A 23,330-nucleotide genomic window follows, 5' to 3' on the forward strand; every position below is an offset into this window, starting at 1 on the left:
TGTGTTTATTGTCTTTATTTGAAGGACTTCAAAATGTATTCTAACAGTTAGTTTTAGCCATTGATAGTGGAGGGAATTCCCAGATGTTTAAAAAAAAAATGCTTAATTCAGTCCTTGTTCATAAATACTGGGGGATTTCACACCAACTGATCTACTTGCAAGTCAGTCACGTATCCTGCATATGTTCATACAGTACAACCAAATCATGACTTGTTAAATCATCTAAGAATTAGTAAGCTATAAGCACGACATTGGCTAAAGAGTATACGTATTATACTTGTGAATTAAGAAAAGTAACATAAATAATATGATATTTAAGTTGTCATCTTAAAAAATATTAAAGCACATATTTCATATCTAAATGCCACTCATATCAGATCAAATGATCGAATAACAGGTTGTCTTACAATATAACAAAATAAGAGATGAGGGGACAAACCTTTTTTTTTTTTTTTTTTTTTAAATGTCTGCTTCTATCTCTAAATCTCAACACAGCCATAGGGTTATCCTTCCAGGTGATGGATTAAAATGCAAAACTCAACTCCGTATTTAGATATAGACTGACTTTATGACTTTAGCTAAGATTCCTCTGAGACAAATAATTAAACATTATTCTATTAAGCCTCAGTTCTTATTTTTTTTTGTATTCATACACATCTGTGTGTATAAAAGATTATGTCTTTTGTCATTGTATTAATTTTCAAGATTGTTGTCGGAAAATCTTTTAAAATGTGGTGTTCATGTTTTAACATGTCACCTTGATTTGCTGACGTCGCCTGCATTGACGATTGTGAAACAGAAACTAGGTGGAAGTTTTTATTAAAAGATAAAGACCCCTGGGCCCTTTCTACTAACGTCATTTAAGTTTTTGTCATTCATTTCTCTAATTTTTGCGTTGAACAGACATAATTAGCTGTGGAAAATGAATGCTCAGTTTACTTTGATATAGCTCAGCTCCTTGGTGGTTTTCTTTGACTGCATGTCATCGTTTTTTTAACGGTCTTTTTTTTTTTTATTTTGGGGCTGGGGGATTTTTTTCTTTCTTTGTTGCATTTATGCAACAGGTTTTAGCTGAAACTTTCAACTTTCATGTGATGTCTGGTGTGATCCTAATACAGTGGATTGCGAAAGTATTGACCCCCCCCTTGGCATTTTTCCTATTTTGTTGCCTTACAACCTGGAATTAAAATGGATTTTTATTTGGATTTCATGTAATGCACATACACAAAATAGTCCAAATTGGTGAAGTGAAATGAAAAAAATAACTTGTTTCAAAAAATTCTAAAAAATAAATAATAGAAAAGTGGTGCGTGCATATGTATTCACCCCCTTTGCTATTAAGCCTCTAAATAACCAGTTACCTTCAGAAGTCTTCAGAAGTCACATAAATAAAGTCCACCTGTGTGTAATCTAAGTGTCACATGATCTGTCACATGATCTCAGTATATATACACCTGTTCTGAAAGCCCCCAGAGTCTGCAACACCACTAAGCAAGGGGCACCACCAAGCAAGCGGCACCATGAAGACCAAGGAGCTCTCCAAACAGGTCAGGGACAAAGTTGTGGAGAAGTACAGATCAGGGTTGGGTTATAAGAAAATATCAGAAACTTTGAACATCCCACAGAGCACCATTAAAGCCATTATTAAAAAATGGAAAGAATATGGCACCACAACAAACCTGGCAAGAGAGGGCCACCCACCAAAACTCACGGATCAGGCAAGGAGGTCATTAATCAGAGAGGCAACAAAGAGACCAAAGATAACCCTGAAGGAGCTGCAAAGCTCCACAGCGGAGATTGGAGTATCTGTCCATAGGACCACTTTAAGCCGTACACTCCACAGAGCTGGGCTTTACGGAAGAGTGGCCAGAAAAAAGCCATTGCTTAAAGAAAAAAATAAGCAAACACGTTTGGTGTTCGCCAAAAGGCATGTGGGAGACTCCCCAAACATTTGGAAGAAGGTACTCTGGTCAGATGAGACTAAAATTGAGCTTTTTGGCCATCAAGGAAAACGCTCTGTCTGGCGCAAACTCAACACTTCTCATCATCCCAAGAACACCATCCCCACAGTGAAGCATGGTGGTGGCAGCATCATGCTGTGGGGATGTTTTTCATCGGCAGGGACTGGGAAACTAGTCAGAATTGAAGGAATGATGGATGGCACTAAATACAGGGAAATTCTTGAGGGAAACCTGTTTCAGTCTTCCAGAGATTTGAGACTGGGACGGAGGTTCACCTTCCAGCAGGACAATGACCCTAAGCATACTGCTAAAGCAACACTCGAGTGGTTTAAGGGGAAACATTTAAATGTCTTGGAATGGCCTAGTCAAAGCCCAGACCTCAATCCAATTGAGAATCTGTGGTATGACTTAAAGATTGCTGTACACCAGCGGAACCCATCCAACTTGAAGGAGCTGGAGCAGTTTTGCCTTGAAGAATGGGCAAAAATCCCAGTGGCTAGATGTGCCAAGCTTATAGATACATACCCCAAGAGACTTGCAGCTGTAATTGCTGCAAAAGGTGGCTCTACAAAATATTGACTTTGGGGGGGTGAATACTTATGCACGTTCAAGTTTTCTGTTTTTTTTTGTCTTATTTCTTGTTTGTTTCACAATAAAAAATATTTTGCATCTTCAAAGTGGTAGGCATGTTGTGTAAATCAAATTATATAAACCCCCAAAAGATCAATTTTAATTCCAGGTTGTAAGGCAACAAAATAGAAAAAATGCCAAAGGGGGTCAATACTTTCGCAAGCCACTGTACCTCCTGCACAGGGAATTAATCTACAGTGTTGTGGCAGAAAACATTGGCATCACTCGATTCAAGTTATCATTCTTAGCACCGGAAAAGAAGGGACTTGCAAGCATGTTCTGCTTATGACTGGTAAGAACATGGTTTTTAAAGCATTGGTTATTACCCTTTAACAGTGGATTGTGAGGGTCTGGGACCAGCTCCCCAGTAGTGTTGTTGCAGCCGACACCCTGGGATCCTTCAAGAAGCTGCTTGATGAGATTCTGGGATCAATAAGCTACAAACAACCAAACAAGCAAGATGGGCCGAATGACCTCCTCTCATTTGTAAACTTTATGTTCTTCTTATGTTCTTATAAATACTGAAAGGTCCTGTTTTTCCCCCATTGGCGGCACTTGGATTTTCCACACAGTAATTTCATATAAAGTATGTATAATCACTTGCTTTAATTGCTGTAGTAGTAGGTGATCATGTTGTAATTGTAAACTTGGCCTATTTGTACCCTTTTAAAGCAAGCTCTCTTGGCTTTTCAGTTTGTTTATATTCTCCAAAGTTTCAGTTGGTGCCGCAGAAGTATCCGTACTGCAGGTCTTTGAACCGTACTTGCCAGTCTTTGCTTTGGATAGAAACCACAACTTGTTGAGTTAGAAGCCGTTATGCTTCCCACTGAGAACCCTATTGGGGGAAGAAAATAACAACAAAAAACTAGCCAGTAAATAGGGGCTAGTGCCTGATATTTCTGCGTATGTAATGAGCAGTGTTGTTTGATGCACTGCCGTTATGGTTAAGATGCTTGCTGTGTGCCGGGTGGCTGGTTCGCACCCAGCCTCATCCCTGTTATATTTAGATGAAGTATATCCACAATATAAAGTTAAATGGTTACTCATTGTGCCATTGTTTTGTTTTTATTAAATGCATTTTGGTTCCAAATTCGTTGCAGTCTAATGTCACATGCTCAAAAACCGGGATGTTGGCATTGATTTGACTAGTTTCTAGCTAATTTTATTTCATTAAGTATAGGCACAAAGAAACACAAAATACAGAGCCATGCGTTTTAGACATTCTGTGCACTTGGTTGTAGAACCTTGCTTAAACATGTTCATTTACTTGGACACAAAACATGGCTTTTTAAAGGTTATGAAACTCCACAGCTAATGGATTTACGAATATATCAATGTTTTGATTGGCCCTATTTTTTCAACAGCAACCCTGGTAATCAAGTGGTGTTTGTGCTGTGATTTATTGGAATTGGACATTTAAAAAATAATATGAGTAGACAAGATTTAAACAGAGGAAAGACCTTGGAGCATGGCTAGCAAAATATAGCCATTGACTGTGTGAGCAAGGGGAACTTTTCAGCTGTAAACTGGTCGGCCAGGGTGTCCTTGGCTCACCGCGCGCCAGCAACCCCTGTAGTATGGCCGGGCACCTGCGGGCTTGCCTGTAAGTTGCCCAGGGCTGCATTGTTCTCCAGTGCTGTAGCTGTACGGGTCTGCAGTGTGAAAAGAAGCGGTCGGCTGACGGCACACGCTTCAGAGGACAGCGTGTGTTCGCCACTCCAGAGTCAGTGCTGGGTGTTAGCGGTGAGCTGAGCCTAAAAATAATTGCTATTCTAAAAAACGATGTAAAAAAAATAAAAATTGGTGACCTAAAAAAAAAAATGTTCGAAAATTCTGTGTAAGGTTGTTACCTTTATTTAAAATGTGACTGGAAATGAATTTTTTAACTGACCTAATTAATCACTAATGTTTAAAATTAAATATTAGAGTTTAACTGAACAGGATTAAATTCAGTATATACTTTGGTGTGTGTGTTTATAATAATGATTTTTTAAAAATATACTTTTTTTTTTTTTTTTTTTTTTTTTTATACTTGTAGTTTAAGTCTTTGATGTTAAATATTTACTTATTTGGATTAGGGGTTCTTTGCTTGAAAAATACTAACCAGGGCTGTCACTATATCAGAACGTAATATAAGAAGGGTGTGTGTGTGTGTGTGTAGATATGGTTTAAACGTTTAAACACTGACACATGCATAGCATTTAAAGCACATTCCTCCTATTGTATCTACAGTGTGTATTTAAATGTGGTACCGGTTGGTGAAAATTGAGGTGTGTTTCCGGAAGATTCTGCACGTATTCCGGAAAATTTTGCTGGTGTAAACGCTACCAAATGCATTTCGGAATGTGTCCTGTAATATGTCCTCTTCGATTCCAGCTCAGCCAGAATATTAATGTAACCACACTAAGGACACGTACCAGAAAGATTCAAGACAATTCCCAGCAGACATTCCGAGCAACCTGATAAAACCTTTGTTCAGGTTGAGTTGATTTAGCCCCATTTATAATGCCTGCCATTCTTCTTCCAGGTTCAGACAGCTTCAGCTGGGAACAGACAGCCGGGTTGCTGAGTTGCTCAACCAAGTCAAGTTCAAATCCTTTGAAGCTGAGCGCGCTCAGATGATACAGGAGGAAACGGCCAAAAATCTCAGTCAGTGCCAATTAGAGTGTGAGAAACACCAGAAAAAATTGGAGGCAAGTTTACAATTTATTTTTAAATTAACTTTCAGCCAGGTAACCATTGTTTTTGCCAACATGAATAATTTGTTAGTTATTTTAATCCATTTCTTTAGTGCATCCTATATTTACTTTCAAGTCCTGGCATTAAACACTATTTCCCTTAAGCTGGTTTTCTTGTCATAATGGATTACAGATCATGTTCCTATTAATCAATGTATTCCCATTGTTCCTATTAATCAATGTATTCCCATTGTTCCTATTAATCAATGTATTCCCATTGTTCCTATTAATCAATGTATTCCCATTGTTCCTATTAATCAAAATGAAACTTTTGACTTTATTTGATCTGTAGTAATTTCTTAATTGTCTGAAATACTAAACATGTAGAATATATTGATCAAGGTAGTCCTCTATTGGTACTGAAACAGCTATCTTGTTGCTATATTTTATTTATTTGTTATTTATTATTCAGTTTGATTATCAATTGTAAATGAAAAGCTGTTTGATAGGGATTTTGCCATAATTTAATATGTATTGTTAGTTATCTATTAAATTGAAAGTTGTATACTCATCCTCAGATGTCCTTATTCATCTGTTAGACAAACACAAAGCTGTATTCTAATATTTTTTCCAAACAGGTCTTGACAAAAGAGTTTTATAGTCTTCAGACTTTGACAGAGAAGCGCATTACTGAGCTGCAGGCACAGAATTCTGAATATCAAGCTCGACTGGAAACCTACGAAAAATTAGAACAAGAGCTTGATGATGTTACCATGCAAGCTGCAGAAAGTAGGTTATAAAAATTAAAGATACAAGCACTTGTGATTTACTTGTAATTTTCTTTTCCCAGCTTGGCAGGTTGTTAATGATTTCCCACTTTTTAAACCTGTGCTTGGTGAGGTAGTTTGATCAGTATTGAGCTAACTTAATTTTCATGCAATACTGTTTTACTACAGATATTTGTGTCTAAGACCTGGCGTTGGCTTAAGGTGGTAAAATAGCTGCATGCTGTGCACATTCACTTCAGAAACACACACATGTGTTGGTGCCTTTGTGCTCATTGTTAAGGGTATTTTTATACTTTCGCATACATTTTTTTAATGTTAGTGCCACATAATTGTTATATTTTCCTATTCTTTCCAGTACTAGTGATCCTGGTTACACACAGTTGTCAAGATAATACGGTTTCCCTTCCATGTTTTGGTGACCCTGGTTAACACACGAGTCGTGACGATTCCCAGTCAACTCATCTCACACAGACATTTGCCTCCAGGCTTGTAAACCAGCTTGTGCCAGGGCTAATTTTCTAATCAATAGATCAATTAGCACCTGACCACATTCCCCCCTTATCTCATCAAGAAAGGGAATTCTAACTCCAGCCGTGCGACAATACTAAACAACATAAAAAACATTGATACAAAGAGCAAAATTGCACAAGTGGGCCTACATAGGATTCAGTCCACATAGTGCGGTGGGAGAATAATAACACCGTGTAACAATTTTTTTGTTTGTTTTTTGTTCCTGGGTAGTAAGTGTTATTTCCTAATTGCTTATGCCTCAAAAGTATAGAAAATGGCTATTATTCCCCACAAACTTTGCTTTTGTGACCAGGACAGTGATATTTCAAAATATCACTATTTCCAATGGGAAAACGGGCAAATGTGTGTCTTTTCGTTCACATAAAGTCAGAAAAAAACAACATATGAATCCAAATTAACATGTATTTATACTAAAGTAATACAAAAATGACTACAAAAGATTTAAAAGTGAGTAGTTTTTCGAGATTTATGATTATACTGTATTTACAGTATTTATGTGAACGAAAAGACACACATTTGCCCGTTTTCCCATTGGAAATAGTGATATTTTGAAATATCACTGTCCTGGTCACAAAAGCAAAGTTTGTGGGGAATAATAGCCATTTTCTATACTTTTGAGGCATAAGCAATTAGGAAATAACACTTACTACCCAGGAACAAAAATTGCGTTACATAGTGTAATTTAGCAAAAAAAAAAAAAAAAGTTAATTTCTGCAAATATGTCCTTTTTGATAGTTGTATTAAATGGTGAAACAACTTCAATAGTAAATATTTTATTCGACCCTAGTCCTTTGTTTCAGCGTTTTTTGTTTTCTAAATTTTTACACTGTCCAATAATTCTGAATTGCTTCTTGCAGTGGAGAATGAGGATGAAGCAGAGAGAGTTCTCTTTTCTTATGGATACGGAGCTAATGTTCCGACAACAGCTAAAAGGCGCCTTAAACAGAGGTGGGTCTTTTTAGGTTTTTCTTTTTTAATCAGATTATATCAACTGAAACAAGATGAAACGTTAGGTTATTACCATAACCCTGGTTCCCTGAAAGAGAATGACAACCATTACCGAATGGGAAAGAGCCCTCTCTGACCGTCAATCACTGAGCATATATAAAAAAGCTGCCACCTTGGGCGCTGACGGTAAGCCAAAAGGCGTGAGAATTTGGAGGTGACCTCCGTGGCCATGGATATAAAGAAATTTGAGGGTATAAACCAACAAATTGGCCAAATTCAGACAAGAAAGCTCAAAGCAATCTGTGACCTGTCTCAGTGAAGTGAGAGAGAAAATGGCGATATGTTACTGTGATGATGTACCTCTTCAGCAGGAGGTGGGAGGGATGTCCCCCTAACAGCAGTGCCCTGATAGGGCAGCTTTTTTATATATGCTCAGTGATTGGCAGTCAGAGAGGGCTTTTTCCCCATTTGGTAATGGTTGTCATTCCATTGAAAGGGAACATTTGTTTTCGACCACTGCCATGTAAGCTTGATTAAACCTGAACACATCTGTCAAGTTTTGAAACCTTCAAACAAGATATTCTGGTTTTAGTGAGGTATGTGCTTTTGCTTTAAATAGCAGTATAAACAAAGTATTTGAACACACATGTTTATGTTCTGTTTTGTATTTTTGTGTAATGTTTTGGAATGTCTTGCTCATTTAAAAGTTATCTTACTAACTGCAGTGCCCCAAAATGGGGTTAAATGTTGTAATATTAGTTTTGTACATTTTTTCCATATCTTTTTTTTTTTTTTTTTTGAACATGCTTTGTTGGCTTACAAGTTTGTTTGTTTACATTTTTTTTTTTCCCTAGTTTCTCTAGTTTTGGCTGCCGGCGCACAATCTTTCTGATTCTAAAACTTTTTGCTGCTCACTCACACAGTGAACTAAACAGGCACACTCCTGCTTATTACTGCAGCAACAGATGGTTTTAAATATCACCTGCAAGCACTAGTGTACCTCAGGAAGCAAAACAACAACATGGTTTAAAATAAATAAACTTCAGCATGTAAAATAAATATACATAGTCAGTGGTGCAAAACCTGCATAATACAACTGCATTGCTTCTTCACATAATGGCCAGATATATCAATGGCTAGGTCAGTTTACTAATGTTGGAGGTTTAATTTGAGTTGGCCTCTTTTTATCATGTTCAGTATATTATTAGTTTTATTATTTCCTACATGGGGTACAGGTGGTTGTTCTACATTTGGATCTAATAAGTATTGACAATGCAAGCTTTTTGTTTGCTTGGTTTATTTGTTTGTTTTCACTTAATCTAAACAAATAGCCTCAGAAACAAATGGTATGGTTGCATACTGACATTTAAGCTGTTTTTACTACAGCTGTTTCAACTACATTTACATATACTTTAACCTGTCACAAGCATGGTAGAATTCCAGTTGAGCAAGCTAAGCTTTTGGTAGATTTTAATAGTATAAAAGCAGCTTATATGTTTGTCTTGTGTAAACTAGGTATTTGTAAGTAGGTTAGAGAGAGAGGCCTCTGGTTTGCATGCGGCACGTCACATGTTTTAGACAGACGGAGACAGATTTTGTTTTTATCCAAGTCTGTGATTTTATATTGTGCTAAGTCAAATATATTATTTATTAGATTGTATTTGTTTTTACTGCTGTCTGCATCTTTGATACAGTGTTCATCTAGCCAGAAGGTTACTGCAGCTAGAGAAGCAGAACACCTTACTGAGGAGAGACTTGGAACGACAGAGTGCCCAGACTAAACACGTATCTCAAGAGGTAAGCGATTTCATAATAATCACATTACTACAAACATACTAAAATGGGTTTCAATACTCTCACAAAACATTCAAACTAACATTTACCTCAACAACATTTTCTTTCTGTTGCCAATTCGGCTCCAACCCAAATTTATGAAGAGATAAAAGAAAGAAAGGTTAGTGTATTCTGAAGACTAGACATGCACTAATGGTAGATCCTCAAAATAACTTTTCAGAATCTGAGCTGGTTAAGCTGGTTGGAGGTGTTTATTTTGTTAAGCACCTGTTTGTTTAGCACACTTTCTGTTAAAGACCCCATAAAGAACTTTGCAATGCAGTTCACGAGGTTCTTCCAGTGCTTGCTGTAAACTCCACTGCTGCTTGTCTATTGCCTACGAGTTTAACTTTCTGCTGTTGTCTTCCTCTTTTTTAGATAACTGTATTTTATGATTCTCTCAAGTTAAATCCTAGGAATTGCAGCAGGGTTATTACACCTTTATTGGTTAATGATACATAAACTATATTGAGATAGGCTGGAAAACGTTTAGTTTTCCAGTCGAGGTCTTAGGTGCATGCCCTGTGTGTCAGAACATTTCTGAAAGTAGTGAAAATGGCAAGATCAATGACCTTTTGACCTACGTTTTGTCGATGCATTTGAAGGACTTTCCAACAAAAGTGAATTGATGTAAAGTGGTCAAGCAACCCCCTCTTGGTCCACTTGAGATTGAATGACCCAGCAATTCTTTTATATTTACATTTATCACTTTAATTTGGTTGCATTAATGAGAATATTTATTAAGGCTTGTAAAGAGAATATTTATTAGGGCTTATAAAGTTGGATTGTGTTGGTAATGACCTCACTTGAAGGCATGAAACACATCCCACTCTTTTTAAGAAGACAATCAGTAAAACAATGCAACAAATACACCAAATGTCATTTGAGTGGATTAGACTGCATGTGTTAGCACTCAGTGATATCAAATACGAGTAATGGAAACAGTTGCTAGCCTTTTTTCTGCAATGTAAATATTGCAGCACAACCTCATTAGTGCTTGTATTGGCAGAAAATGTTTTTATAATGCCTTGGTGCATATTCATGTTCATATCTGTTTGCCTGTAGATTACAGTAGCTAGGAAACCAAATAAAAGTGTCTTTGACCCAGAGAAAACGTAACTGTAATGCGGTGTAGTTCATTGTGTGTATTGTTTAGTTTGATACAAGTGGAGAACTGGATTTTTTTTTTTTTTTTTTTTACCAAACTAAGGAATGGTGCAGACTGTACAGGTGAAGAAAAACATCTAGTGGGATACGGAAACACTGAACCTTTTATACAAAGGCAAGAGCAGTAATTGACAGACAGGGACTGTTGCTGAACTTGCAGCTGTTTCAAAGTACCTCCTTTTCAAGCAGCTGTCACTTTTAGTATTTAAAAAGGCCAGTGATTTGACTGGTGAATAAGAGATGGAAAATTGTCCAAAAAACAACATTTTGGGCTAACCATGTATCTCTAAAAGTAGTCACAGATTTTAGACAGTTTCGTTTTTGAAGGACAGGTAACAAATGTTTGACTTTGTTAAAAACTTCTCAGATTAATTATAATAATACAGATTACTCATTACCTTTCCATTTATTGTGGCTTATAATTGTACATGTATTTTTTATTTAAACTGACATCTAAGTTCAAATAGCCCAAAAATAAGAGTGTTCTTAAATAATAAAATTAATGAGCTTTGTTACAAAGTCTGCTTAAGTTAACTACCCTATACACACAACTAATGTGCATTCAGCACATCTGAATTGGCCTTCTTAACCCAGTCTAGTCTTTATCCCAGAAACATGATTTCTGTGCTGTCAGTGTTGGCCAGCTTTAGTAGTTTGCAGTTATTGTGGGCCAATACATAGACCAGTAAGGCCATGCGTAGTTAAACATTATGTGTTGTAGGGTTTAAATAGCTATGGCATATGTTTTGTTTCTCTTTAGATAGCTTTTCCAATTCTTTCTTCTAGCTGGAGAGAGCTAATCACCTCTTGAACCAAGCACAGCAACCATACAGCTATCTAATAGAAACAGTTCGTCAAAAGGACTCCCAGATCCAGGCTCTGAAAGAGTGTGTTTCACAGCTGGAGAATGATGTCAGGTAAACACCAACAGCGTTTAAGTTTTATTGGTCATTTAACATTTGTGAGTTGTTTTTTCCCCAACCTATACATTTCCTTAGCTGTTTTTATAAAGATGAATATAACAGCATAAACTCCTCATGACTAAAATATCGGTTTGACAATAAACTTGATTCAAAATGTACAAATGTGTTGAAGTTTTAAATTCATTTCATTATTACTGATTTTATAGGGACTTAACTTTCTGAAATACCAGGATTTCATTATTCTTCTGTTAACCCAGCTCCTTTGCAGAAATATTTCCCTTTTGTGGGTGTGTGTTCTCATAATCTTTTCTTGGTTGATCAGTGGGGTTAATAGGCAGCAGAATTAAAGTCCACTGCTATTTAGATCAGTGGTACTCAACTCTGGCCCCCGAGGTCAGATCCACTCCAAGCAGGTTCTAGTGTAGTTAGTTGAAGCTGCTAAGAGGCAATTAACTAATTTTATGGCCTGGTTGGAATGAATAAATACACTGAACAAAAATATAAACGCAACATGCAACAATTTCAAAGATTTTACTGAGCTACAGTTTGTATAAGGAAATCGGTCAATTGAAATAAATTCATTAGGCCCTAATCTATGGATTTCACATGACTGGGAATACAGATATGCATCTGTTGGTCACAGATACCTTAAAAATAAATAAATAAATAAAAAGGTAGGAGCATGGATCAGAAAACCAGTTAGTATCTGGTGTGACCACCATTTGCCTCATGCAGCATGACGCATCTCCTTTGCATATTTGATAATGCTGTTGATTGTGGCCTTTTGGATGTTGTCCACTCCTCTTCAATGGCAGTGTGAAGTTGCTGGATATTGGCGGGAACTGAAATACTGTCGTACACGTCGATCCAGAGCATCCCAAACATGCTCAAATGATTACATGTCTGGTGTGTAAGAACTGGGACATTTTCAGCTTCCAGGAATTGTGTACAGATCCTTGCGACATGGGGCCGTGCATTATCATGCTGAAACATGAGGTGATGGCGGCAGATGAATGGCACGACAATGGGCCTCAGGATCTCGTCACATCAGCAAACCGCTCGTCCACACAACGCAATGCACTCTGTCTGCCATCTGCCCGGTACAGTTGAAACCGGGATTCACCTGTGAAGAGCACACTTCTCCAGCATGCCAGTGGCCATCGAAGGTGAGCATTTGCCCACTGAAGTCAGTCAAGACGCCGAACTGCAGTCAGGTCAAGACCCTGGTGAGAACGACAAGCATGCAGATGAGCTTCACTGAGACGGTTTCTGACAGTTTGTGCAGAAATTCTTCGGTTGTGCAAACCCACAGTTTCATCAGTTGTCCAAGTGGCTGGTCTCAGATGATTCCGCAGGTGAAGAAGCCGGATGTGGATGTCCTGGGTTGGCGTGGTTAAACATGGTCTGCGGTTGTGAGGCCGGTTGGACGTACTGCCAAATTCTCTAAAACGACGTTGGAGATGGCTTATGGTAGAGAAATGAACATTCAATTCTCTGGCAACAGCTCTGGTGGACATTCCTGCAGTCAGCATGCCAATTGCACGCTCCCTCAAAACTTGAGACATCTGTGGCATTGTGTTGTGTTACAAAACTGCACATTTTAGAGTGGCCTTTTATTGTCCCCAGCACAAGGTGCACCTGTGTAATTATCATGCTGTTTAATCAGCTTCTTGATATGCCACACCTGTCAGGTGAGTGGATTATCTTGGCAATGGAGAAATGCTCACTAACAGGGATGTAAACAAATTTGTGCACAAAATTTGAGAGGAGTAAAAAGCTTTTTGTGCTTATGGAAAATTTCTGGGATCTTTTATTTCAGCTCATGAAACATGGGACCAACAGTTTATATTTTTGTAGAAAGTAGTGAAAATTGTTCATTTCATTAAAGGAAGCTCGCTGAAAAGCAGGCTTTTTGAAACATTATGCTCAGAAATGGGAGCGGAGCACACTCATTTACTGTTTCACACTGAAGTACGGTTGCTGACGAGGGGCAGCGTGCTAACAAGGATGTACGAACTCAGGAATGAGATTCACATTTTTCTGGTAGATTAACAGTCTAACTTGGCAAATTTATTTGACGATGCCAATTGGTCATATCTCACTGACATTTTCTCAATTTTAAACAAACTCAATTTTAAAGTTAGAAGGAAGAGGCAATGATTTATTCTGACATTGCGAGCATACACAAGCATTCCAAAAGTTGTTAGTACTGTGGCAAGCACAACTAAAAAGTTATCGTCCCAGATACTACGTTCCCAACACTGTTACAACACACTGAGGAGAACAGCATCAGTGAAGAAAAAGTGAATGACATTAAAAGTGTCATAGAGTTACATCCCGCTGCTCTGTCTGACAGTTTTAGTCGCTACTTTCCTGCAGAGGGGTTTTAAATCTGAAGGAAAAGCTTTGGGTGAAAGATCCTTGCTTTCAAAAATCCTGAATCAATAATGGAGCTAAACTTGATGTCTGAGCAAGAAAACGAGTTGCTGCCACTCACCTGTGATAGCACACTGAAAACACGCCACAAGACATTACATTCGTCATCATTTTGGATCAGTGTTTTCAAAGAATATCCACTGTTAAGATTAGTGTTCTATTGTTGCTGCTATTCAGAACAACCTACATGTGCGAACTGGGATTTTTGACTTTGACAAGGTTAAAAAAAAAAAGAAAGAAATGGACTCAACAGCGCGCCTGACATGTGAGTAGCGCTTTCATCCTGTGATCCAGATTGGAGTGAGATCATGAACAGCAGGCAAGCCCATCCGTCACATTAGGTAAGTAAAACTTACGTGATCGTCATCGTTTTTTTTTTTTTACTGAATTTAAAAATGTTATACAAGTAACGTCAATCTCTAATTTTAATGATTATTTAAAGTGCAGTGGTTAAAGCTAGCTAGTATCTATTGCCCAGGCTTTATTGTGATTTTATGAAAACTAGACATAAGATGTTGTTTTGGGTCGCAGGGTTAAGTGTTTTTCCTCCACTGGGTCGTGAGAAAAAAGGTTTGAGAAACATTGCTCTAATGAACATGACTGAACCTCAAAATGTATAGTACATTAAAATAAATCGTTCGAGGAAGAGGTCTATTAATTTGATCTCAGCAGTGGTGTATCTTAATATACCAATGTGCTACAGTAATTATTATTTGTGTACCAAGTCTCTAAATCTGATTAATAAATTAAACTTTATTATTATTATTGTGAAAGGGCAAATAATAATTTTTCATCAATAAAATATTATGATTTTGTGTAGTCGGTACTGTTGTGTTATCCCGGGCTGGTATCTGATTTTTGCCCTTATTGCCAAAGAGGAGCCACCAACACACCCTTATGTTCCATGTCCTTTTTAATTCATCCAAAAGGTGACAAATCATAACTTTCATTGTTCGACAATAAAACCAGCACCATGAGTAGGAGTATGAACCCCTGAGACAATCTTTCACTCATTGAATCTAGGCATGCAAAGCAGTTACTTTTGAGGTTTCTGTTGTAACTTGTTTATTGAGTCACCCTCAAGGTTTAGTGCACAGGTAATGGGTTGGGAGAATTGCCAAGGAAGGATAAAGAGCCTTTTGCAGGGAAGTTCAGAATAACTGGATGAACATAAGAACACAGTTTCATACTATATTAATGAAATGGCTAACCACAATGTTTATTTGTGTATGTATTTTTTACTTTCATGAACAATACAAACATAAAATCAGCTCACTTTTCCATAAGTCCTTCTCTCATGTGTTACTTTTGAATTACAATCTGATATACTGTCATTTCCTTGCTTGCTTTAAATAAACATCAAGAGCACTATGTGGTACGTTCTCCTCATTGATAAGAGCTACACATTTTGGTTCTTTGTTTTCGTATAACCTACACATACACATTTCATATTATACATACAAACAGAGCAGACCTGCGTAACATGGGACAGTTTGTTCAGTACCCATGAAGCTGGGCTAGTTAAGTCACTGCAGGATGTGTTAAATGAAACATGACTACTGAGCTTTTCTTTTAACATACAAATTCAGATAACATACTGCATATAATAGCATCAAGAAGATCCATTTATTCTGTCAAGCAATTAATCTTGGTTTTAATCGCATATGTAATTGATACAATTACTGCATCCATCTCATTCAAGATTATTATTATTATTATTATTATTATCCAAAAAATTGTCCTATTTCTGGAATCATATTGTTGCCATTCTTTATAGTTTTATATTTATTTACACAGAATTAAACAGAAAACTCTAGCAATTGCTGTTTAAATTGTTTGAACCAATTGCTAAATCACAATGGAGTCAGTTTATTACTCACCTTAATGCATTTCAAATTATACTATATATTTTCTTATCAGTTAACTTTTAAATTGTATCTTTTACTGATTTTCATTGCTATTTTAAAACAAAAAAAGCATTATCTTTTATTCATATCTTAAAATGTTCTAAATAAAACAAAGCATTCATTGAGTAACGGTTATTCTCCTTAATTGTAAATATTATAGTATTGTACTTTTCGTACTTTGCTCCATAATGCAGTTATATGACTAAATTTCCATGCAGACACTGACTGCACTCATGACGTTCCATCTATTCAAAAATGGTGCTGCAAGGAATAAATTACGGTATGCTAAGAGGGTCAAAACAGAGGAGTGTGATTAAAGTGTGTTAAAAACATTAATCTCCAAAGAAATGAACATGTTAATTACAGAAGTTAACGGCAATTTAATTGTCAGCCATAATTTATTTATGATGTTTTTTGTTTTGTTTTTCAGTACCTTAAAGAAAGAGAGAACTGATTTGCAGAGAGTCAAGAATAACATGGCGGCAGATTTAGAGCGTCTTCTGAACCACCGTGAGGTAATGATTTTGCACTACTAGTTCAGCTGCGTGCCTGTCTTTTGCATTCCCTTGAGAGTGATCTTTTAATAATTGGCAGATTTCACACACATTCACATGTAATGCGTTCTTTGTAGTCCTTGCTTAGGAAATGTGGTTTTGACTGGTGCTATTAACAGATACGATTTGTTTAGAAAGCCCATCCAAACACTGTACAAGGCAGAGCAGTGTTATCATCAAAGAATCTATTACAAACAGTGTGTTTATAACATAATATGTAAAACCACTGGTATAACAGGCCAAGGCTGGGACTCAACCAGAAGAAAAAGCATTGATCGACTTAAGATCATAATCCATTGTCTGATCTCACATGCAGGATTTAGAAGTATTCATAACGTCGGTGCATCGTACAACAAACATGTAAAAATAAAACCAAATGTGCTGCTTACTGAACCTGACTAGAAACTTTGCCATTTATCAGTTGGACAAAAATAACCTTTCTAAAACAACCATGTATCTTCATTTACTATTAGGATATTAAAACTCAACTGTACCAACAAATACATGTTCACAGCATTGAATAATTTACAGTGTTCAAGTTGTTAGATTACAAAACAACCTCCAAGCCTGAAGCAGTTTTTACACATTTAATGACCAGGTGGTGGCTCCTTTAGTACAGTTGTACACCCAATGAAACTGTCTTCCAAAATTGGCAGAAACCAGTTAGAATTCTGACAAATGAATGAAAAGAATTTCAAATCCATGACAACTAATAATCGTCTGACTGATGCAACAGGTTTAAAACCGGTTCAAAGTGAACTGCTTAGAAAAACACGTACAATAAAATCACAAAGTTGTTTTTCAGATTGCCGTAGAATGTTTTTTTTTTTTTTTTTAAGGAAACACAAGTTTGTTAAACATTTATTTTAAACCCAGGGGGTTTTCTTTTTTTTTTCTGCTAAAGTGCCCTTTTACAATTTCCGCTCACTGATTGGTACCACAGTTGCAATAAAAGGCAGAATAATCTGGTTAACTGTGGTAAAGTGCCCGCCCCTGTGTGTATTTTGTGTTATGTGTTGTGTTTTAATGTTGGTGTATAGTCATTGGTACACAGGATATAAACGGGTCTGTGTAACATGAGTGTTTAAAATGTATATTTATATTTAGGCACAAGGATTGCACAGCACTTCACGTGCAAGTAAAAAGTAATACTATGTGAGCACGGGGAATTGCACTTTATTAATTCACGTGCAGTTGTACCGAGACTCCAGTTGAATGATTGATTCGCAATTGAGTCTTGGTACAGCTGCATAAAAGCTGCATGTTTTCACCCACTCTGGGCTGTGTGTTCAGTGAGTGGAGAACGGGATTGGAGACGGCGGTAATTGTAAAAGTAATAATTAGTTAAATATCTGCTCACCGTGTTTTGTCTGTATAGTCTGTTTTGTTTGTCTTTTTGTTTTGGCGACAAGTGCCGTGTCATGTGTGGTTTTTGTGTTTGTTACAACCGTTTATTTTCTGGCTGTCTGTTCATTTATTAAATGCTTAGCGAAACCATTCGCTCAGCTCCACCAAACTCCACCTCTCTGTCGTTTTTTTCCTGTTGCTAGTCTGACGTCACCCACTCCGGCAGTCTTTGTGACATTAACACATTCCTTTTTTCTCTCGTTTATGTAATATATAATTTTTCACAACAGTCTGGGACTGACAAACTGCTGAGACAATAAAAACCAAACAGTAGGCTTCATTCTTCAACTTAATTACATGTCTTTGGGCGCACAGAATTAAAAGACAGTATGTAGGAATCTTTGGAAACACTTGTATTTGCTTTCTATTGGGCAGTCATTAGAAATAATTTAAAATAGTCTGCACTGTAAATGTTTATCAGTACTATTTACTTACAACCTTATTATAATTGTTTGCCATTTTAAAATGCTTATAGTAGCCTATCAAAAACATTAACCTCAAGATAAAATTCATTACTGACAATAGTACACTTTTATTAACGACAGCGTAAAAATTATCCAAAGGGACTCTGTATAATTTTGTCGCTTTGCACTCTCTGTACGCTTGTGTTTTCTTCCTTTTTGCTTTTCTTTTGCAAGTAAGATATGTATCAATTTCAAACACCAAACACGTATTCAAACAGCCGCTATTGCTGTTACTAAAATGCAGCCGTGTTAATAAATAAAACAAAAAACGTCAAACTATTGTATTGTGATTTATGATTTATGTTTACCGGAGCATTCATATTTAAAAACAAAACCCAGAAACACTGCTTCACTGATACGACAAGTTGAAAACCGCAAAGATCATGAGCAGCACAGAGCGCTCCCTAGGCACCATCGCCATACGCCTGCTTCACCTATATATGGAAATCACGCCTGCGTACACATGGAAAATGTGATTAAACAAAAGATTAAATAAGTATACATAGTGGTTTAGAGAATATATAATACCGTTAAAAAAGTCAGTTCAAGATCATTATAGTTGGCCTGCATATCCCCTCTGACCCTTAGACATACCCCTGGTTGAAAATCCCTGTTTTAACCTAAAGTGGGTGTGAAGTAGTTCTGCTACTTAACCTGTATGATCACTGGTCAGTAGTTAACCTTGAATAAAACCTACAGTACATGTATGACCAGTCTCTTCCCTTGTTACTATGTTCCCACGTTTTTCTCTATTAAGGTTTGGCCCATGTGTATTTTGTTTGTTTGATTGGATGGGTTTTTTTTGTTTTTATTGAAGAATGTAGTCGACCATTTATTTACTTTTTGTGTCGACCTTCCTTTTTTTCACCTAGTAGAAGTGACGGAATGATTTGTACAGTTACAAAACATCACATGAATAAATCCTTAGCTGGACATGCAGTTTGTTATCTGTGTATCTGACCTATTTTCAACGAAGAATTCTCTCTATGCGTCTTGGCAACATATTTGCCGACTTCACAACTTTAAGCAACATGTTGGCATAAAGCTTGCAGTCCTTTTAAACAGCTGTGCTGCAGTTGAGCTGTTTTACATGCCAGCACATATGGCTGAAGTGTGCTAAATAGTAATATTAAATGACCAAGAATCTTTAGCAATGAGGCTGGATGCTTGCAATGATATCGTTTACCATGTCTTACAAGGTATTCAAGTAATTTTATTTGTGAAGGAAATTTACCAGGAAAAATATTGTCATTTTGTCGCCACTATTTCAACTGCTGTTATCTTGTAAAGCATTTGAGATGCTAACTTCAAATTCAGTGAAAACTGCTTTGAGTAAATTCATTACTACACATATGCTGTCAAACTTCAATTAACTGTGCTCTTGTAGTGCAGGTGGTTTCAATCAAATATATTTCTACTGTATATAAAATACTGCATTTCATTTTTATAATCATTAGAAACTGTTTCCTCACTGGAAGCAGTAAGCACTAACTAAACGTATAATTTTGCTGACGTGTAGATCTCACACCCAATGACAGAATTCTAAACATTTAAACCACAACATAATCTTTATAAACAGATTAAATAGGTTGATATCATTTAAATAAACAGTGTTGTTTTCTGTACTTTAAAACAGCTGAGTTCATATTTAGCTCTTGTAGAATGTTTATTGTTCGCAGATTACTGGTAACATATTTTCTAATTTTCATTTTCCAGGAATTATCTGTAATGAAACAGGTTCTGATTAACATGCATACCCGACGCTATGGCGATGGATTACCTCATCCTCGTAACGAAGCTGCAAGTGCGGCTGCAGTACTTGTGCCAAAAGCATTTGTCAGCATGGATGGAGAGGAAAATATCCAACCCAAACCAACTTTGTTTGTAAGTATGACTTTCTGTGGGGAATGGGCTGAGAGCATTCCACAGTAATGCTGCAAACATTTACCACCCAGGCGTCTTTCTGAACCGTATAAGTTTTCTAAGTTTTCTAATGCATGTGTAGGGTGTTGCTTATTGTAAAATAGATTTCATATCTGGACAAGAGGACAGCTAAGCAATGTTGGACTCCTCCAGCTATGCAAAATTATGTTTCTTATTATAAAAGCATTAACTTACTATAAATTACAAAGACAACATTGTACTTAGAACTATTAAAGATAAAAAAGAGCGGTTGTTTTCATGTTCTTACGTGGGATGACATCTGTACACAAGATAAGATGTGCTGGAATTTAGAAACCTCCTAAACCGGGATGTGAATTTTGAAAAAAGCCTTAATGTTCTACAAGAATACACATTTGAAAGCAGGAGACACGCATGCCAAGCTGACGACTTCATTTTCTTTTCTTCTGTAATTTGTTATTCTTTGTTTTTTCAGACAAACAGAGAGGCTCCTCCTGAGTGGTATAAAAAACTGAAGCAGAAAAAATAATTTCTATCTACTTTTTTAAATGTAAAACAAAAAAAGCATCATGAATAAATCAAATCAGTCTGTGTGGTAAGATTATTTTTTACATGACAAGAATGTTATAGTTTTTTTTTTTTTTTTTTAATGTGTGAATATACATTTTTATGGATAGTGGTTGTAAAAAAATACAGAGAATAACATGTGTTTCTGAATGTACCATATTTTATAGAAAACTAAATAAACAGTTTTGGATGCGATCTACATGGTTTTCCCTGTGTAATGTTAATATTTATTTCAGGGAACTGTCATTATAAAACCTGTATTTATTTAAAGGTCTTTTTAGTAATGGTGGGGAGGGTGTAAAAACTTGTTTGACTAATTTGTACATAATATTCATAAATGATCTGTTAATGCCTGAAAATTATATCTTTTTTTTTTTTAATTTATTTAAATGTATGTGTAATGGTTGAACTTAAATACATTTTCTCAGGTAACAACTGATTTAATATTATTGAAAATGTGGTATTGCTTTGTGATACAGTGTGCACAATTACCGTCTCTCACTTCAACGGGTAAATAAACAATGAAAAGGTATTGTATTTCCAAATGATCTAAATATTAGAAGCGTATGTGAACGGCACAGAAGGCAGTTGTTGTTTTTTGTAGGGGTCTCAAAACATGGAGTTGTTCCTACTGTTTGTCACTCACATATTATGTAAAGGTATAGTACCCCATGTGCTTTTAAAATTTTATATAAAGAAGGTTGTTGCTTTATAAATCGGTGTTGAAAATATTAACTTATATCACTGGGATACAATAAGTGTGCTCGTCGTAACATGTTGCTAGAGGTGAGCAGACGAACACATACCTGCAGCTTAGCATGACCGTGAAAAGAAGGCTTGCGGAGGTTCAGGGTTTATCTGCAGGGTCAGTGCAGGATGTAAATAAAATGGCTTTCTGATTGAAGTCAGTGTGCACAGATGTTTAAACTATGGATGACTGTAGTAAACAAATTCCAATAAATTATATTTTGGTGTAAAAATGAACACAGTTGGTGGACATTGTACTTTTTATAAATACGATTTTAGCAAGGACTTTTCAAATATGTAATAAGCCAGTGCTATAGTGCTGTTTTATTGATCTAGCCAAGTAATGTAACCTATAAAGCTAAGTGTTAAGGCCTCATTGTTAGTACCAGATTTATTTAATTTATTTATTGATAGATCAGAATAACTAATTTACAGTGTACCACTTGCAAGTCAAGTACTAATAGCTGGGACCAATCCAGTAATTCCAACTGTTTAATTTTAACATGTTTCTAGTAGATATAACTATGATGGATGTTTGTTTGTTTTTTATATGCCAACAGCAGATTCAAAGCACTGTAAAATTAATTGTTTAAGCATTATGTAATGTTCTTGCAGACTATGTGTTGCTCCTACTGCTGGCTGTAGTGAATGATAACCATCACTGCAGGGTAAACCACACACCTGTTGAGAGTGATTTAGTGTAAAATAATACTGTTTACAGTTCAGCGTCAGAGGGTACTTTGTTGTTTACTAAGCTCTCACCAGGACAAGCTAAGTACCCTGCTGCTGTGTGCCATTATTACCAGTGACAACACTGAAAGCTTTTCACAGTGCGCTTAGCATTCAGTCACTTGATTTTATCTGTTTTGAGCATTAGTAAAAAAAAAAAAAAAAAAAAAACTTAATACTTAAAAAAAAAAATAATTGCAACCACACTTGTCCAGATTTTTAGATAGCAATTCTGATTAGATCAGAACAAGGCATTATGTATTTACAATGAACATATATTTTATTTTGGTACTGGTGTAATAGACTGAAAACACTACTGCCACGGTGCCAAAGCCTTTCGAAAAGTGGGTGGCCAAGGTCTTTGGGTTTACAGTGGCTCGTTGAGACCAAAAATCTGACAATTGTCTGTTCTTTTGAGATCACAAGATAAACTATTTTGTGATCACGAAAAAGCATTTCCGTTATCTCGTGAACACGAGATAACGGAATGGTTCTCTTTCAAGTATAAAATGTAACCATTACCAAATGGGTATTTACCTCCTAAAGACCCAAATCCTGAAAATTGTATACCAAACCTGCTCAGCGAACCTGTGATGCAGTTGTGGCCCCACCCCCAAGGGAACAAAAGGACTGCACGCACAGATCCAAGCCTCTCTGACCTGATCAGAGAGCATTATTCAGAGAAGTACTTGTTGCTTCAATCTGTATATATTCCTCATTTTATTGTGTTTTTACACAAATTATATGTGATATTAAACTTATTGCTGAAGTAGTTATGCTAATTATGGGTATTGTGGTACACTACAGCCTGTTGCTTGTTACTTTCTGCTGCGGCCTTGTGCCCAGCATGAAGCCAGTGGCTCGAGTCACTCCTTCCCGGAGATCCAGCAACATAAGTCAGCTGACTGTGCTCTTCCCCCAGGCTGCATAGCTCCTGCTGGAGCTAATTTTATTTTCTACATTATTTTCTACATTCGGTAATGGTTGCATTTCTATTTCAGGGAACCAGACCCTAACATTTTCTCATGATCTGGACATCATGCAGGCTTTTTTTTTTCTTTTTTCAATGGCCTCAATTGTATGGGGTGAGGGTGTATAACTTAAATTATTCACACTATCATTCCAAAATCAAAACAGTTGATTTCAACAACATTTATT

The 23,330-nt window shown here is 36.5% G+C and overlaps 1 protein-coding gene across 1 annotated transcript in view; it reads left to right on the forward strand.

Moving 5' to 3' along the window:
• Window positions 1-22,775, forward strand: part of pibf1 (progesterone immunomodulatory binding factor 1) — a 45,041-nt gene extending 22,266 nt beyond the window's left edge. Inside the window, exons 11-18 of the mRNA XM_041272643.1 lie at window positions 5,119-5,284; window positions 5,908-6,058; window positions 7,446-7,536; window positions 9,231-9,333; window positions 11,323-11,453; window positions 16,233-16,317; window positions 19,944-20,111; window positions 20,605-22,775. Coding sequence (XP_041128577.1) covers window positions 5,119-5,284; window positions 5,908-6,058; window positions 7,446-7,536; window positions 9,231-9,333; window positions 11,323-11,453; window positions 16,233-16,317; window positions 19,944-20,111; window positions 20,605-20,658 — 949 coding nt within the window. The 3' untranslated portion in view covers window positions 20,659-22,775. The remainder of the gene's footprint in view (window positions 1-5,118; window positions 5,285-5,907; window positions 6,059-7,445; window positions 7,537-9,230; window positions 9,334-11,322; window positions 11,454-16,232; window positions 16,318-19,943; window positions 20,112-20,604) is intronic.
• The last annotated feature ends 555 nt before the right edge of the window (window positions 22,776-23,330 follow it).

Source organism: Polyodon spathula, chromosome 15, assembly GCF_017654505.1.
Source record: "Polyodon spathula isolate WHYD16114869_AA chromosome 15, ASM1765450v1, whole genome shotgun sequence".
In the NCBI taxonomy this organism is placed as follows: Eukaryota; Metazoa; Chordata; class Actinopteri; order Acipenseriformes; family Polyodontidae; genus Polyodon; species Polyodon spathula.